This window comes from Gymnogyps californianus, chromosome 4, assembly GCF_018139145.2.
Source record: "Gymnogyps californianus isolate 813 chromosome 4, ASM1813914v2, whole genome shotgun sequence".
In the NCBI taxonomy this organism is placed as follows: domain Eukaryota; kingdom Metazoa; phylum Chordata; class Aves; order Accipitriformes; family Cathartidae; genus Gymnogyps; species Gymnogyps californianus.
Window position 1 is genome coordinate 51,522,565 of NC_059474.1, and position 18,101 is coordinate 51,540,665.

Consider the following 18,101-nt stretch of genomic DNA (forward strand, 5'->3'; position numbering starts at 1 on the left):
ACATCCCCAATTGGAGCCCCAGAAAGACAGCAAGCTTCACTGAAAAGAGGGTCTGGTCTGCAAATGGGTGCCTCCGTTCTGCTCACGAGGGAGTCACCAATGACCATAACTCGCCATTGCTCCTTCTCAGTGCTGGTCTTAATGCAGGTCTTCCTGCAAGGGGTTGGTTGGTGTGCCCTTGGTGAGGGTGCTTGCACAGTTTCCTCCTCTTCTATCTTATCACATGCTTTGTCTATCGCACCCAGAGCATCGTACCTATTCCGTGAAGGTAGCCGAGAGGGTTCCTCTTACAGCTCCGTGCAGCAACCTGCTTCCACCCCTCCCTGTCCCCCACAACGCTGCCTTCCTCCTGGCACAAAACAGACCCTGCGCCTACCTCCGCAGCGACCACGCTGAGCTGGCTTGTGTGCACCAGAGATGGCAGAGCACAGCTCCGCGGGTCGACCTTCTCAGACGCAACTCAGCCTGCCCACCTCCTCCTGCAGCTCGGCCCCCCCCGCCCCGCCCCGCAGAGCGGCTCATCCACCAGGTCACACGCCCCGCAGGCGCGCCTGCTATCGCCCTCCGTCTCGGGGAGCACCGCCGCACACACCGCGCAGCCGGAAGCCCGGGTGCTCGCACCGCCCTGGCAGGAGCCCCGTCCGTGGGGCTGCACCGGTGCCGCCAGCAGCCCGGCAGAAGCAGCCGGCCACCGGGCGGGCAGCGCCCTTCAGCCCCTGTAAATCACCCGCGCGGCCAGCTGCAGGCTCCGCCCCTTGCCGGCTCGTCCAATCAGTGGGCCCGGGCTTAGCGGCGCGGGGAACGCCCCCCGCCGAGCCGCGGTCTCTCCCTGCCCGCGCGGGTCCCGCGTGCGACCTCCGCCGCGCCTCGCGCTGCAAGCCTCACGCGACGGTTGCGCTATACTATAGTTACACAGCAGCCAGCTTAACGGTAGGTTGGGTGTAATCGCAGAGGCTGCAGTTAACGGCAGCGATTGTACGGCAGGGCTGAGCTAGCGACTGCGGAGGTGAAACTCCATTTTGCAGCCCGGCTTCACTGTGGATAGTCTAAAAGGTGTAAGCGTGGACACACTGCTGACCTCATTTGCCTTAACTGCAAACGCTCCCTGTGTTTTTTCCTTTCTGCCTAGATCTTACGGTCCCTACTGTATGAAGGAGGCTCCTTCTACATCCTTTTCCCTCCTTCGTTTGTTGCAGTAATTCCTGTCTCCTCCACTAGCATCCGTCCTGTCCGACTACGAGCTCCTAAATGAGCAAAGTCCTCCTGACATATGCCCAAGTCCCTCCCCACTTTGCCTTCCACAGTCCTCCTCCAGTGGCATTCCCTTTTCTCCAAATCCCACTTTTCTGCCTCCTCAGATCACAAGGAGACAAACCTGGGCACCCAAGCCAGGCTTTCAGTTTCTACAGGTCGAAGTTCTCCATAGCAAAAAAAAAAAAAAAAAAAAAAAGACTTCACTTTTTTATGCCAATTAGTTTATAACTTTCCAGCACAGAATATTTCACCTTTGGCAATAAACAAACAACAGAAAGACCCTTGACTTATCTATTTCTACAAAAGCAAGTTATTTCCTTCTGTTTAGGAATCTGGTTTCATGAGTCTCCTGGCTCATACTAGTACAGCTTGACTTTCATTCAGAACATCCCTCAAAAAACCCTTCTCACATAGAAACAACTATATTAAATTACATATTTGATTGTAAAACAGTGTATGCATTTTGACAAAATGAATGTTGCTTTCCGCCTCTCAATTTTTCTATGTTTTTCTATCATTCATAAATTGGAGTGCTCTCAAAAAAATACACAGAATTTTTAACAGCTAAATGGTTGGTTAAGCAAACGTAGGGAAGCAGTTGAAATTAAGAGATAATTGTCTTACCTGTTGTGACACCATGAACAACTCCTTCCTTGGTCCTGGAACCTAAACAAAGAACAATATTAGGTTGAAAATACATGTTCTTAAGTACTGTTAAAGACTAGATGGATGATGAAGAGGGATGAATATATAGATTACCTACAGTTGCATACAGTATTTTCTAAGATTATTAAAATTAATTAAAGAGAAATTCAATCTAAGGGAAAGGGCAAAACCATCAATAAAGAGCAACTGCATGAATGTATATTGACTGTGGAAAGGTGAATAATACTGGAAATACTTCTGCAGTTTATTTCTTGTACGTACTGACTTCCTTGCCATTTTCTTAATAGCCGTGTTAACTAAGCCTCCCACTTTGCAAACTCACATGGATGACTCTGCACGGAAACCATGTTACTGTTAACGTCCTAAGGAGGCTCACACATGCGTTTGTAGCAGATCAGGGCCAAAGTTTCCAGAAGATCCTTACAATTTCATCTTACAACTCTTCTCCAGATCTCAGTTTGCAGGGGTTAACAACCGTTATTGAACTACAGGAAGACCTAGAGGTTAAAATCATGGGGAGCTGGTACTACTAGCCAGATTTAGACAAAAATTAATCTGAAAGGGAAACATTGGAACAGTAAATAGGAAGTAAAACATGAAAATGCCACCGGGGTCAAACCCAAGGTCTGCTGCATCCAGTGTCCTCCTTGCCACAGGCACATGTGACAACTCATGTAAAGATTCTGCAGACAGCAACCTAGAGCTAGTACTAGACTGAGACATAATGTAAGACCCGTGTAAGCAATGTAACTCTGCCAGCCTGAAGACCAAATCGATTTCTGGAAAACCCATGTAAAAGTATCATGACTTTTTACCACGCTGCATGAAAGGGAACAATCTCTCGTCTTCAATGGGAAGAGAAACAAATTAGCACATATTGCTGTTGAAAACGTAACTCCATGTGTTTTCTCCTACCAGAGCTCTACTTGTCCTTGTCAGGTTTTATACTTTGGCTACATTTCAGGGATTAGTATCCATCTGTGGAGTATGACGCTTAACAATGTGCAATTAAGCATTACAGAGACAGAGTTTATGGCTCCTAGTTTATCATCTTACCCTCGTCTGCCAGAGATAGGATGACTTTTTTATTACCAACACAGAAATTACCTTATTTGTAATGCAATTTTTTGTCTGTATGTCATTCAGTATTTGAGACATTATAATTTATACTTCTGACTTTACACTTTAACATCTATATAATTTTAGCTTAACACTATGTGTAAAATCATATAAAAACTGATATAAGCAAAAATATATTAGAAGAAAATGTATGAGCAGAAATATATTAGAAGAAAGCAACTTTGTCCACAATTCTTTACAATAATACAATTAAACACTGAAATATAGTATAAGTTCATTCATCAGTATGTCCTACTTGCTACTAGTGCCAATCTACGGAACTAAAGCCATGTATTCATGGCATTATCAGATTGATTACAGCATTGAAAAAGCTCTGTTATCCATGAGCAAGAGCAGAATAATAATCCATGATAAATAAGAGGAAAAAAATGTTGCATCAAGCAAAATGACATGTTCCTTTAACTAGCTAATGAAGAGGTTAAACAGCTGAGAAGTCTTTTTCCCCCTTTATTCTGATTTTCTCTTTTAAAAAAGCTTGTTTTCTCTCACTGAAAATATTTACCATTGAAAGAATTGTCCATTTTATTAAATCCAAGGTGTTAATGTCTAAGGACTTGTTTTAGGACTTTGGTTCTCAATCTTGGGGCACCATGAGACCTGAAGAAGCAAAGTACTTTGAACACAGACTGGAATCCAAGCAGATGATGGTTCTACCAACTTTTAGAAAGAGACTAAACACTATTTCAGGCTTACAGTGTGTCTATCAGACATATATCAGATATATATGCTTTTAAATGCATTGTTAGACCTGGCCAGTATCTCGTTCATCTTGTTGAAGTTACTGTCTGCAAGCCAAGCTATTAAACACATGGAAACCTGTGAACAGCAAGTACTCAGTTCCCTAGGGCTGGTAAGATATGGGAGTAAGAACTCCCTGAGAACCTCTGCAATGCATATATCTCTCCAGAGGGACATATGCAAGTTGATTCTTTCTTCACTTACCCTGACATAACACTGCTATAACCACAACTAATACAGAAATGCTAGTCTCTTTCTGTTAGTGGAAGACAGGCTTTTCTTTAATGAAAGCTTGGCTCGCAGACCCATACAGAACAGAGATATGTATAGCCAAATCCATTAACTGGCAAACAACCAGCTAAGTGGTGGTCCAGACCTTACAGCATATGTTAGAACTCAATACTATTTGCCCCACTACTGCACACTTGCATGGAAGTAGCTGTTTCTGCAGTCACAGCTACAACAGGATCTAGACGTACATTAGGATCTGCCAGAACAGGCTTATAAATAACAACAGTTGAATTCAGTAGGACGACTTCTGGCTGGCAATGAAGGAAAGCTGGTCATCCACGTTGTTTCTGAGAGAAACTAGCTGTCTTTCATTCTGGCATTCCCAAAACATCAATAATCTTGTACATTGTACCCTGCATAACAAAGGGAACGGAGGAATCAGAGTAGGGATAACAGAAAGACCAAGGAACCTGACACTGACCTACACTACTTAGGTGATGCAGGAGCAATAGTAGTACATGGTAATGGTACTTTTCCTTGCTATAATACACATTTGTGCGAGGGGAGGGAGAAGCCAAAACCAGAATTTTTGCCTTTTTGTAATTATAAAAAAAATACAATAGACTCTTTTCATTTCATTGTTTATTATCATCACTGTCATTATGCCAAAAAGAAAGTGTATATCAGCAGTTTGGCAATACACTCATTTCTGGGCTTTTTGAGAGATGAACAGACTATTCCAAGCAAGGCCTCCCTGAGATTCAGGTTGCTTAGTCAGAACTGGTTAAAGATAGGGAGACATAAGCCCAAATTAGGGGAAGGAGAAATCATCATCTAAGGAAAACACTTGCTCCCAAGTGCTGAAGCCCGTTATTCCACCAGACGGACCTTGAGTCCCTTGACTACTCCAGTGGCTTTTCTACTACCAAAGGAAAATAAAAAACCTTATGAAAAGAGTGTGCAGCAGGGGAATTTGGATGGTCTTGCCAAATAGGTCATGACTGCACTGTTCCACTCCAAGGCCATGTGCCAGCTAAGCACAGGGAGTACTAAACAACCCATCCGCTAGCCACCCTGCTCCTGATAAACTATTCCTTTGTTCTGCTAGGGTATAACACATCAAAAATGATCAGACTGGAAACTTCTATTCCTGAGCACTGAACATGCACTCAAGAGTCAATTGAGTAAAAACTTCAGCTCCCTGGTAGCACACACAGAGCTCGGAGCTCTTGAGCAGTACATCACTAAGAGCATGGAAGAGCATTCTTCTTACTCTCAGTTGCTGGTTTCAAAGCGAGGAGGGGTAACTATCACCACTTGTTTCCTCACTGCTTCACACCAACAGCTCTTGAAGGATACACAGAGACCCAGTTTTAAATTTACAGCATACACAATGCAGAACAGGACTGCTGAGCCTCAGTCCTCCTTTCTAATCAACAATCAGGCCATTGCTTGACATCAAGAAAGGTCCTGATGCTGTGCTTGTATGAGTCAAGACAGAGCCACTGATTTCAGCTGGCCAATGCTGAAGTACATCAGCAGAGGAATTTAGGGAAAAAAAAACCACCTGAAAGCATAAAAACACACCATAGACTGTATTGAACAGTATCTTGGGTATTAAAAAGCAGGACAAAGACAGTGGAGTGAGGGAAGAAAGAACAGACTTCAGCATGGAGAGGGAAAAAATCCCCAGTTAATCCTCCAATACGCCACTCTCCCTCAGAGCTCTAAGTTTCCCCCTGTGCCAGGGAACTTTTCTTGTGCCAAAAAAAAAAAAAAAACCCAAAGAAAAGAAAAGAAAAAAGTTACAATGACCACATTTCACCCCAAGCAGCAGCTTTTGTTTATAGAACTCTTACCAGACAGAATTATGTTACAAACTTTCACATAATAGCTAACAGCAGCCTGGACAGAAAGGTCCCGATGTTTTCCGTATTTAATTCCACTGATTTCAGTGGGAGACCATATCACCTAGGGGATCTGGACCAAAGACTTTGCATCTTATTAATTCTCCAGCAGCAATGGAAGGCTGAATGTTATGAAGCTGACTGTTGAAACTGAAAACTATTAACAGGTCCCTCTCAGCCCAGTGTTGTTAGGTTCTTTCTTGCAAGATATCAAGCAGTTTTCACAGCATAATCTGGCTGTGAAACTCATATTTGAAAACCCAACTATAGAGATAGGGAGCGAGAAACCTTCAGGAGCTCTAATGCAGTGTGCTGCTCCTCTCCTCTGCTCGTAAAGGGGTTTCACCACCTTTTGCATTGCAACCGTTATCAGCCTACAGAACCAAGAGATTATCACACCAGCCTTTGCTAACACTGCTCGGGAGAACAGCCACCCCTGCTGTGTGCTTGGGAAGTAGACAAAGAAATACCGAGCTCCTCATTTCCCCCTTACCCTACTTGATCCTGTTGAAACTTCAGCTGGGGAAACTGTAGCTCCTTACAAGCAGGTATGGGCAGGCACACACCTGGACACAGGAGCTGTCAGCTCCTGGAGACAGCTTCCAACCAAAGGCCTTTTTACCTGCACAACTGAAACTGTGCATGTAGCTGTTTCCTCCTGAAAAGCAGGCATCTGCTGCGGGAAGGATCCTTCACCATTACTACAGTCATATGCACGGGTCCCTATCATGGCTCAGGGCTCCGCTGTCCTCAGTATTTTATTCTTGAAACAAATAGCAAGCCTGCCCTCCAAAGTTCAACCTCAGCAAAAGCGTCTCTGAAGACAATAGGAAATCTGTTGCCTTTGGGAGCAGAACTAGGTTCAAATATTATTATGGTCTAGAGAACAGGTCAGACACAAAGATTAATTCAGCACACAATGCAGGTTTCTAATACAAAGAAATCAATGACCCCAGAAGCATGGTCAGGAACTATAAGAAAACAAAATAAAAAAAAAGAAAGCCCTACCCCTGAAAGATAACTCCAATATCAAGCACAATATACAGTGAAAGAACATCTATTTTGATATATTGAAAATGAGCAGATGCTCATTTTAAAATAGACTCATCTTACAATTAGTTTTCAAAATGACTGCCATTTCTGTTGGCAAGAGCACCGAGCTTTGCCATGGCTCAGCAGGAGAAAAGTATATTCCAAATGAGTAGTCCAAACTATCTGGAGCAGAAATAATTTGTTACGGACTGGCACTAGCGTGCAAGGGCAGAGGGAATCCTGAAAAGACATTGGAATTGCAGAGACTTCAGTGCTCCCATTTAAAAGAAATGCCTCTGGTTTTCAACTCTGTTTAACTTCTCTTTGATATCTGTGCACATCTCCCTAGGTACACACAACATCCATTACAGAACTGACCTGCTACAAAATCAGCAAAAAAGAAAGGGCCTACAGAAAACAGTATCTTTTCCCCTCCATTCTTTTATAGACAAACTTTATTTGATGAATAGGAGAAATAGATCCATAATTTTATTTTTAAATGACCACTTATTCATATGGTCTTGGCAGATTATTTTCCTGTGAATTTTTCATGGCAGCATTTGCAAGATAGTCCTCTAAAGCCCAATACTTGCTAAGTGAAGATGATGATCATGCAATCAAAGTACCGATCTGGGATTTGAAAATAATTTTATCCCTGGCTCTGTGCAAGACTCTTGTGTGGCCTAGATAAGTCACTTAACAACTGCTTTGCTACCTTGGGGTCTACCTGCCCTACCTCATTAACTATAGTGGTTCTTCCTTGAGAACTCATTGAAAATATCTGCTATGGATATGCAATAGTAAGTACAGAACATGAAGTTAATTTCAAAAGATGAGGAGAAGACACTTTGCCATACAAAACGTTACTGTCGACATGCCAAGCAGTCAGCATGGCTTATGCTCAGTTCCTCAATTAACCTCTCAAGTTTCTTCTCTTAAAATCTCACTTAAAACCCATGTGTTCTATGGGATGCTGTGAAGCTACCTTCCACTTCAGCTTTTACATATTTTTTTAAATTTATTTTTACTGTGCCAACTACCCCTTCAGCCTTAACCTAGCAAACTTCTTGAATAGAGTGCCAGCTAGTGACCTGCACTGTAAGGCACCTCCTATGACACAACCTCGTTCAGCATGGCGTTACAGATGTGGCTCCACAGAGCAGTAATGCACGGCCAGCACAAACCAGTGACGTAAGAACCAACATTCGGCTTCAAAGAACTGGAGCTCAGGAGGGCACAACTCTCCTCTTGTTTGTTTTGCAGTGGTCTCCTATGAGCGATTACATATTTTTTTGGCAGAAGAATAGGTCTGATGAGGATCCAGCTGTGAATGTCAGGGTACACCGACCAGCAGTGTGATCTCTGCTGTCCACCTACCCACATAGAGGACACCCTCTTTCGTCTTTCCTGCCGCCTCTGCCACACCCTGCTTGGTTTTTTCTGCTGCTGCTACGACTCCCTCCTTTGCCTTGGAAAGTCCTTTCATGAACACATCCATGGCTGAAGAATTTCTTCACACAGCTCTAGAGAAAAAAAAAAAGACAGTACACTTTCAGTAAGATTTTTTCAGCTTTTTATCCCAGAATGGGAAGAAAAAAATCAGTCAAACTGAACGGGATTGCAATTACTTAAAAATTGTATTATTTATACCCCCATATTACATAGCTTTGATCCACACATCTATTAGCCATACACAAACACCTCTCTATATGTGAGGTTGCACTCAGTATTTCAGATTGAAAGAACAGTTAAATAACTAGAAAAACAAGGAGTAAGGTTACGTGAATCACCTTTACATTTTCTCACATGCTGCCATACATGGTAAGCTAAACAGCGCTGCAAGAGCAGTTCCCTCAGTCCAGGAAAGGCTTGGGGATCCTATTTCCACAGAATCCTACAGAGAAGTTGCTGATAACACAGCTCTGGTCGTATCAATGAATCCATCTTCCAACAAGTCCCTTCCTTGCCTACCAAGGCATCATTTCCTCCAAAAGACAGTTCTGTTCATGTGCTGATTGCAAGATTTAGCCCTGTGATTTGATGATACTCCACCTCTCATCCAGACGAAAAATTCGACTTAAAGAAACACTAGCAAATTAAAAAAAAAACAACACCAAACCAAATCACAATAACCCAAACCCCTCCTAAATGACAAATGCTCACTTGTTATTATAGGAAACTGCCATTACAACCCAGAAGGACTGGAGCAAATAGAAAATGCTGCTTTTCCAGCAGTCCAGCATTTTGTGCAGTCCACGTCACTCTTCTGCAAACTGAGTTTTCCTGAATGGGTTCTTTGCATGTATCAGGACTGAGAAAAGCTTTTACTAAAAAGCAAAAGCAAGAATGCAGGATTTTAAAAGCACTGCGCTAAAGCTACCAAGTGAGTTCTGTGGCAGCTATGCAACCCAGCGGTACACTGAAACTACTAAAATAGTAATTAAAACCAAGAAGTCAGTGTCCCTTCAACAAATCCGTTATCGATAGTCCTTTCTCTTCCGCCACCCACACAGAAAGAAGCGCTGCCTGTTATTTTCTTTTCTCTGCTGGAGGCTGAGTAGGAGGAATGGATGTCTAGGAAGGCATCTGGGCTGCTGCAGCTTTCTACTAACTCGTGATGAGCGTGTGAAGAAAGGCATATTTGTGCTCCAGCCAAACTGCCTACAGTACCTGTCACCCTGGGGCTGGGGCAGGGGGTGTGGGGTCTGTGTGCCTTATACACACAGAGACGGGGGGAGGCAGGCCCCAGCCTGCCGGACCCTCCGTCTCCTCCACCAAGGGGGTCCCCAGGCCCGTGCCCATCCCTGGGCGGGGGGCAGCCCCGCAACCCGGTGCGGGGGCACCTGGGGACCGCAGGCGGGCGGCGCGGATGTATATCAAATAATATACAGGCACCTGCAGAGGGAGGGAGAGGGCAGGGCGTCGTGACCATATATATACATACATACAGAGAGAGAGGCACCTACCGAGGAGGGCAGGGTGACGCGACTGTATGGGCACCCACGGGCTCCAGCTGACACGCCGTCGGCACAAGGCGGCCACAGTGCCCAGCTTCTCCTCCCTCCCCCGTGCCCACAAGAGGACGTTCAACAGGAAATATATATATATATAATATTTTAGATATTTTTTATATGTATGTGTGTATATATATACACATACACGGACCCCTACGGCTACACAGACACAGAAAGCCCAGCCCTCGCCAGCACCGACGCGGAGCGGAGCCGTTCACCCCCGCCGCGCCGCTCCCTCCCCGATCCCGGAGAGCCCCGGGGGGCCGCCGCCGCCGCCGCCGCCGCCCCGCAAGCGGAGCCGAGCGGCCCCCGCGCCCCCGGCCGCTACCAGAGACGGCGCCTACCCCGCCACTTACCGCCGGGCTCCTCCGCCACCGGCGACCGACCCGTTCCGAGCAGGCGTGGGGCGGTGCAGGGGGGGGGGGGGGGCGACGGGGAGGCGGAGGGCGAGGCGCGGAGGGGCCCGAGGGGAGCTGCCCCTTCTCAGCACATCCCCGAGGCGGGGGAGAGCGGGCCGGGTCTGCTGGCGCCACCCCCGACGGCAGCCCCGCAGGCGGCGAGTGTGAGGGAGAGGCAAGGGCGAGGGGTGGAGAAAGGATGCGCGGCGGGAGGGAGGGAGGGAAGGAGGAGCGGAGGGAGACAGCGAGGCTCCCGCCACGCTCCCCCGCCTTCTCCCGGCCCACCCTCTGCTGGGGTTTTCGCGGAGGGGCTGCGCCCCCCGCCCGGCCTCCTGCGCCCACCCCCTCGCGTCCTCCGTGGGAGCGAGGTGGGAGGCGTGATAAACTGGGATCACTTGGTCCATCGACGCAGACCAAGAGAGGAACAAGAGTAAAAGGGAGACCAGGCGACTTGGTTCCCCTGTCACTCCGCACACCCACCACTCGCTCAAAAGGCTGGAGCACCACATCTTAGAAGAAGTGCGAGGAAGCTGTTGATGGTGACTGCAGTACACCTATGTTTCACTCCACCTTTCACTTCACCAAAGCCTTTGAAAATCTCGGCAAGCATCTAATTGCTTTTTCTTCTACTTCCAAGTCTTCGGCCCTAAGTGATTCGCGTTCAATGTGACTGTTCTCACAAGATTCATGATCCCAGCTCATTTTTAAGTATGGGAGGTGGTGCTCTTGCAGCTGTAATTTGAGTCTTAGCCCTATTGCACACATGAAAAAAATTTCATTCCAAATCAGGAACACTATGAGAAGCTCCGCCTCACTCTTGCCAGATTTGCCGGACCCCTACACCTCTACTAGCATCCTCCACCATACACTCCATGGCCACTGCTACCCAACTCTTAATCTGATGCATAGAAGTCACTTTTTCCCCAGAAAGGGAAAGCTATCAAACTTCTTTATTTTGGTAGCAGAATTTAGGCATGAAAAGCCAAGACCAGTAGGAGACAAAGCATTAGAACAGGTGGACCTTCAGCTTCATGTGCTGTATAAAATCCTGCAAGACCTACAGAAACAGCTGGGTTTTTACTGCACTCCAAAAGGAGAAATAAAACATGGTATGGATGAGATACCAGGTTGTGAGCTGCAAGGAGCATCTTTCATCTATCATCCCGTGCAGACAGCTGATGCATCCCGGGGTTTGTTTTCATCCTGAACATGTAGTGCAGAGTCTTCCTCTTGTCAGATTTCTTCATAAGCCTTAATATTTCTATACTGTTTGGTAAACTTTCTTTTGGTTCATTCCACTACTAGTTTTAATCAACCAAGCATTCGGCAATATATTTTCTTTCTTTGTGTAAGAAGGTGTGGACTGAGAATACAAATCATTCCCTCATAATTCTGCCCTCAAGAAAAGCCTTAAAAAAAAAAAAAAAAAAGGAGCCCAGGAATTAAATTACACAAGGTGCCTCATCTCATTCATCCCATGCAGCACATTCATGCTTAGTAGTGCAAGAACTAGATGTGGTATTTCTATTTCCTCCCAATTTGGGGGAGAGGAAAATAGGTATAGTTTCAGACAGTAAATCAAAGTGAATCATAATCATATTCTTTCCACGTGTTGTTAACTGGCCCAGCAACTTATATACCTTAGTATATAAATTGGCTCATTGAAAGCCCCTCCCTCAGTCATTGTCTACTACGCAGGCCAGTAAACTTAGACCCAAATGCTAATTTGGGGTCATTGAAGTGAATATTGCACTCCTTATGTAAGTATTATCTTCCAGATTTAAAGAAGCCTTTTGTTTCTCTACCATGCAAGCAACTATAAGCATGAAATGTTGCTTTTTGTTATGCTGATATCAATCTGAATAGACTTATTTTATTTAATTATGTTAGCAGTAACAGAGAATCTAGTATGATAAATATCCTTGTATACTTATGGCTCTATTTCTGAAACCTTTACAAAGAAGAGCTCAGATGTTTGCAACTCCTAGCTTTTGCAAAGGTTCTTTTTTTGCCTTGTGTGTGTTTATCAAAGAAGGGAGGCGTTTTGTTCTGCTGTTAAACAAAGTAACAGCTTGTTGGTTAATAAAATCATGCAGCTAGAAATAAAGAGGTAAAGGCAAGAGGGATCAGTTACCACAGCAGAATAAAGCTTAAAATTTCAACTGTAGTATTCAAAATAGGCAGCTGCTAAATTCTAAATCAGAGGTTAAGAGGCAGAGAAGGAAAAAAAAAATAGAGCATGAATGTTGACACAAGAAATTCTTCATTCTGAAAATGGATGGGACTTCAGTGGAAAACAGAATTAAATACGGTAGGGAATTAGCATTGCATCTCCAAGGTAATTCCTATTTAAACCACATCATTGTCTACAACAGCTGGGTGGGGTTTTTTTAGGTTGTCTCCTCAGTACTACCAGTATCACAGTAAGTTCTCCCCTGAAGCCTTTCCTGTCTGAAGAAAAGATACTAGCAAGCAGATTGCCCACTGATCGCATTTAAAACAAATCTTTATTTAATGACACTATTTACTTTGCATGAGCATCTAGAGCACAAATCAATTAAGTAGTAATAAAAACTCCTTCAATCCATCTTGCATTGCAGGCTAACTTATTGGTTTAGTTGCTAGTGATCAAGTAAATCTACTTTATCACTATGAAAAGAACAATTATTGACAATTGAACAATGTTGCAGAGTAAAACTGATCAGAAGTTACTGTCTTCAGGTTAAAAAATTCAAATGTAAAACTCTTCATGCGGAAACACTGGAAAGGTGTTCCCCTTCAACACTACATACTAAATTGAAAGCTTTCCCCTGTTGATTCAAAGAGTGACTCACACAGGCTCTCTGTGTTACCACAGACCTGATCGGTGATGTTATTCAGAAGAAAGGAACCTTTGAAAACCTGAAAAGCTGCAGTATGAAAGGAAGCTGTCTTAGGGCAGGCTATTCACGAGTAACATTGATTATTCCACTGCAGGGTCTTTCTACTGATTGCAGATAATCTGAAAATGGTCTTAATTTGATATATCTGTTAACTGTGTGAAACAGTGCAATTTTTATTCAAATATATTTCAGTCTTTGGATTTCTTACAGAACAGTTTACTATGATGTGCATTGTTTTAGACGCAACTGGGAGTTCAGACCATTTTCACAGATTCTTGTATCACAACGTTTGCATTTCTATTCCCACTCAGGTCCCTCTGTGGACCATTGCTGTCATCACTGACCATGCTGTAACTACCTGTGTGCATGAGCAATTTCTGAGAACTCAAAAACATGCTCAATTTCAAAAAAAGTTGAGTATGACCTCTCATTTGCTTACAGGTAAGCCTGAAGTTTAGCACATTATTATCTTAATACTTAGCATGCTCATAAGTGTTGTCATGTAACACTCCAGAGCATGCATGTTTCCGGTGATGTTTACTCAACTGAAAATTAAGCACATGTATTAAAGCCTTCATACAATCAAGTTGCAAGTTATCATTTCAGAGTTAGTTTTCCAGTGGAAGCAGTCTGTTTATTAATTTAAAATTCATGTCCATTATTATGCAGCAGTTGCCATTTCCGGTTCATTCCTGTTGCAAAGATTTCTGCTCATGAACTGTTTCGATAGATTTAACTGGGTGCTGAATACGGGCTGGGTCGCTGGATGTCCACTGTCATGCCATGCAACCATTGACAAGAGACACAAAGAGAGCTGAAGCAGGTTTGTTTGAAATTCAGATCGACATTCTTGATGTCTTTGTGCATAAAGAGTCCTTCATCTCAGATCTAAATCAGAGCATGGACAGAACACTTCACAGAGATAGACCTCCATGACCAGACCTAGCTCCCGCCTTTATTCTTGTTGCTTCTCCTCTGATTTACCTGCTCCTCTCTGGCATCAGGTTATTTCTCAGAAATCTCATTTCTCTGCAGTTCCAGCCCTTGTGTTTGACATCATAGTCAGATCAGACAACTGGTCTAGTCCTTCCTGCTCTCTGCTCATGCGCAGACAGCACAGCATGTACCATCTCATGTCTGCAAACTACAGGCCAAGCCATGTTCAGCTGCAGGCCAGAACATGTCCAGTGCAGGTGGATGCATCAGAGATCTAACCAAGAAAAAGGTGCGTCGGTGGAGACCATGGAAGAAGGAGGGTTTCTTCCCTAAGTCTTAACATTTGAACAAATTAGGCTGGAACTGAAAGCATATTGAAAAAACCCACATGCATATCTCAACTGAGGTTGCTAAAACTCAAATTCCTTCTTCCAAACATGAACAATATAAACTTTCTCAAAAGAAAAGTTCACCAGAATATTTTAGCATAGGTAAAACATAAGATTTCTCCCCCAAAGCTACTCAGTCATAGCTTAGCCATTTTGGGTGATTTAGTATATGTATATGTGAGAGAGAATATTTACAAGTTATATATATTAAAAATGTTTTAATTGAGACAGACATGTATGCCAAAATACCATGTTGGAGGTATGTACACACATACATACACACGTGTGTATGTATACATATATTTAAAGAAGGTTGATGAACGTCTCTGACCTGGTAATGTATACATATATTTAAAGAAGGCTGATGTATGTCTCTGACCTGGTAAATATCAGCCCAACTACACTAATCTTGACATAACTCTAACTAACAGAAAGAAGAGTCTCACAGCTTTATACTACCTCTGTTACAGGCTAAACCTGCCAGACCTTCACCTCCTTTACTTGCAGTCAAGGCTGAAGTTACAGACACATCACATCTTTCATAGGCAATGGTAACATTTAATAACTTAATTAATTTATCTGGGCTAGAAATTCAGTGCTGAAGGGCAAAGCAACTCTGTTGCACCTGGGACCTTAACCGAAGCTGTACTCTGAAAAGCAACAACTTAAGTGCCAAGGAGGCCGTCTGGCAGCATGTTTCTACTCGGAGACACCCGGTACATCAGATGAGGCTGACCTAAGGGTGCCTGGCAAAATCAGTGTTGATTGTTCTTTAAGACGTTTCCCGTTAACACAGCACCAATAGGTTGATTATAACTGAAAGAAAGAATCATCTTCCTTAAATGTGACACAACATGTTAGCAGCATCTCATATAACTGAAAATGCTAATGCTAGAAAAGTGGGAATTGTCATGCAGGGTCAGGTCTGATGCCTGTCTTGTCCCAAATCCTGTTTCTGTGAGAGGCCAGCACCAGATGTCTCCAAGGTCAATGATAAGACTGTATGCTCTAAAGTAGTCTGCTGCAAATATAGGTATCTGAGCCAGTGCAGGCACAGCACATTAATTACCTGGATGGCAGCATTTCTCAAGAGATACACCAGGAAGGCAGCAGCTTTAATTAGATACTAAAGTTAGTCACCAGCAAACTGTTTAAACAAGTGCAAAACCCAGACAGGAGCATACTTCATTCTATCAAACTGTCTTCTTTCTACAATTTCTAGGGGAAAGTAGACGTCACACAAAAGAAAAGTGGCAGTTTTCATTCAGATTGCACTTTTGCCATCAGAGGTGATAAGCATATGAGCAATCCAAACACATGACTGCATCTTGACACAGAAATTTTTGTTTTTCATTTTGCTTGTGAACAAGTTTGCTTTATTGCTAGAAGTCTGTTATTTGATACATTTAATGAACAAAAGTTCTATGCATCTGATGTTTGCCAACATTTGCTACACAAAAAGGAGATTCCCTTTTTGAACATTCAGTGTGTGCAAAAAATATACATGTAAACAATGATATACAGAACAAGTACATAAAGACTACATAGTTTGTTGTATTATGTTTTGCCATATTAACCTGTACGGAAAACCTAAAGTCTCCTCCGGAAAAGGCAACACATCATTCTCTTCTCATTTTGCTGATTCCAACATGCAAGCTTCCCGGCCAAGTAGGTCCCTTAGACACTGTTTGCTGGTGCCACTCCAATCACCAAAAACTCATGACATGGTCATCAGTTGCCAGCGCTTTTTTGGTGACACCAACTACAGGTCCAATTCAACTCCCATTCATGCTGACATTAAACCAGAGATTGACTCGGGGGAACCAAGAATAACAAAGGAAATATCTGTATAAGAATGTTATTATCTGTTCCAGTTTCTTTGGCTCCATTATTTATTACATGGAATCACTTACTGGAATCTTATCTGAGTGTAATCTCCAACCCACAGGCCTGTGTCTTCTTGTCTATGTTTTTATTGCCACAAAACATTTAGGCACTTGTCTTGGTTTAAAATTCTTAATTTTAAGGCAACACCTGGGCTATTAAGATCTATCTATATGCAGCACTAAGCAGGGCACAGAGTGACTGCAGGGAGCCGTTTCAGATTTCTTCACAAGGGGATGTACACTCAGGCTTGGGCAACGTAGACAATCAATAGAAAAAAAGATTATTTTTCCTCATATTCATGCACAAAATAAATGTACCTGTAAATTTAATTTAATTTAAATTACCATTCCAGTTACTGCCTCAAGCTCAGATCTTGAAAAAAACTACCTTAGAAACATTTAATTTCTGTTAGGCTCTCCAATTTGTTTCAATTCACAAGCAGTTTGAAGCATTCACATTTGCAGTGATGTCCAGGAGGCAGGAGAAAAAGACTCGAAAGATCACTTAAGTAAGGGACAAGTTAGGTAGGTAAGGGACAAAGGGAGGACAAAGCAGCAAACATGGTGGCAGTAGTCACAATGAAAGGCCACGGTCAAATTCAAGTCAAATTTGCGTAGGCATCTCAATGAGGGGTTTGTCCAGAAAGGAATTGCAAGTTGTCAGTGGGCTAAGTAGAGGTTTCTGGAGAATGACTTTTCATGCATGAAGACTGATGGGGGAGAGGACATGAAACGTTTTCAAACAATCATTAATGGTCAGATGGCACAGGCACCTGGCAGAAAGGAGGCAAGAACTGGCATGTTGGCAGCAGACAGGAGGTGGTCAGCTAGGTAAGGACAGGCCACAGGGAGCCTTGAGGTATGCTGTCCAAGAAGAAGAAGGGACAGTGAGGACACGCAAAAAGAGAGGTGAGATGGTGGAAGCAATGTGCTAGGAAAATTATTTCTCCAGCAGTTTATTGAGGGGATACTGGAAAAAGATTGCATTTGTCAAAGTCGGAGTAGAAGCTGTATTTGCCAAAGCCTACAAGCTGTCAGACGATCAGATCATTTTAAATGCCCCAAGCCAGCAAGGTCAGAGTTACAGCAACCGCGTCCTACCTCTACTAGGATAAAAGTTCGTAAGTCCCAGCTGTAGGTGTGCTTGCTTTCCAGGCTGTTTGTACCATCAGTGGCTCTCAGGTGACTCACTGTCAGACTGAGAGATATTCAGATTTTAATGCTTGGCTGAGTAAAGTCAGTCACCCAAAGCAGCTAAGCAAGTGGCCAGATTTGCAGCATTGTTGCCTGTAACAGCCTAAAATCAGTTGCCTGCCAAAACAGGGCTACTGATCTAGTTTATCTAAATAGGCTTTTTCATTTAGACAGTTAAGGCTTTGCACTGTCCTGAAGGCACATTCGATACCCAGTGTTGTGGCTCAGACCCCTCAATAGTCACTCCCCTGCTAAGTGCTCTGTGTAAGAAATCCAAATGATCTTGCCTGAAACAGCTGAATCACCTGTTTTAAAACAAGTAGTCAGTTCCCTTTGCCTCCAAGAAAAACATCCTAAAAGACTGGTCTGCTTTCATATTGGGCACCTGCATTTTTCTCTAGGCCAAAATACAGGTTTCCTTTTGTGTTTTGAAA

At 43.6% G+C, this 18,101-nt stretch overlaps 1 protein-coding gene across 1 annotated transcript in view; it reads right to left on the bottom strand.

Annotated features, from left to right (window-relative positions):
* The window catches only part of SNCA (synuclein alpha), a 72,623-nt gene extending 62,218 nt beyond the window's left edge, over window positions 1-10,405 (bottom strand). Inside the window, exons 1-3 of the mRNA XM_050896020.1 lie at window positions 10,339-10,405; window positions 8,346-8,491; window positions 1,879-1,920 (exon numbers count right to left, since the gene is read on the bottom strand). Coding sequence (XP_050751977.1) covers window positions 1,879-1,920; window positions 8,346-8,466 — 163 coding nt within the window. The 5' untranslated portion in view covers window positions 8,467-8,491; window positions 10,339-10,405. The remainder of the gene's footprint in view (window positions 1-1,878; window positions 1,921-8,345; window positions 8,492-10,338) is intronic.
* Between the last annotated feature and the right edge of the window lie 7,696 nt (window positions 10,406-18,101).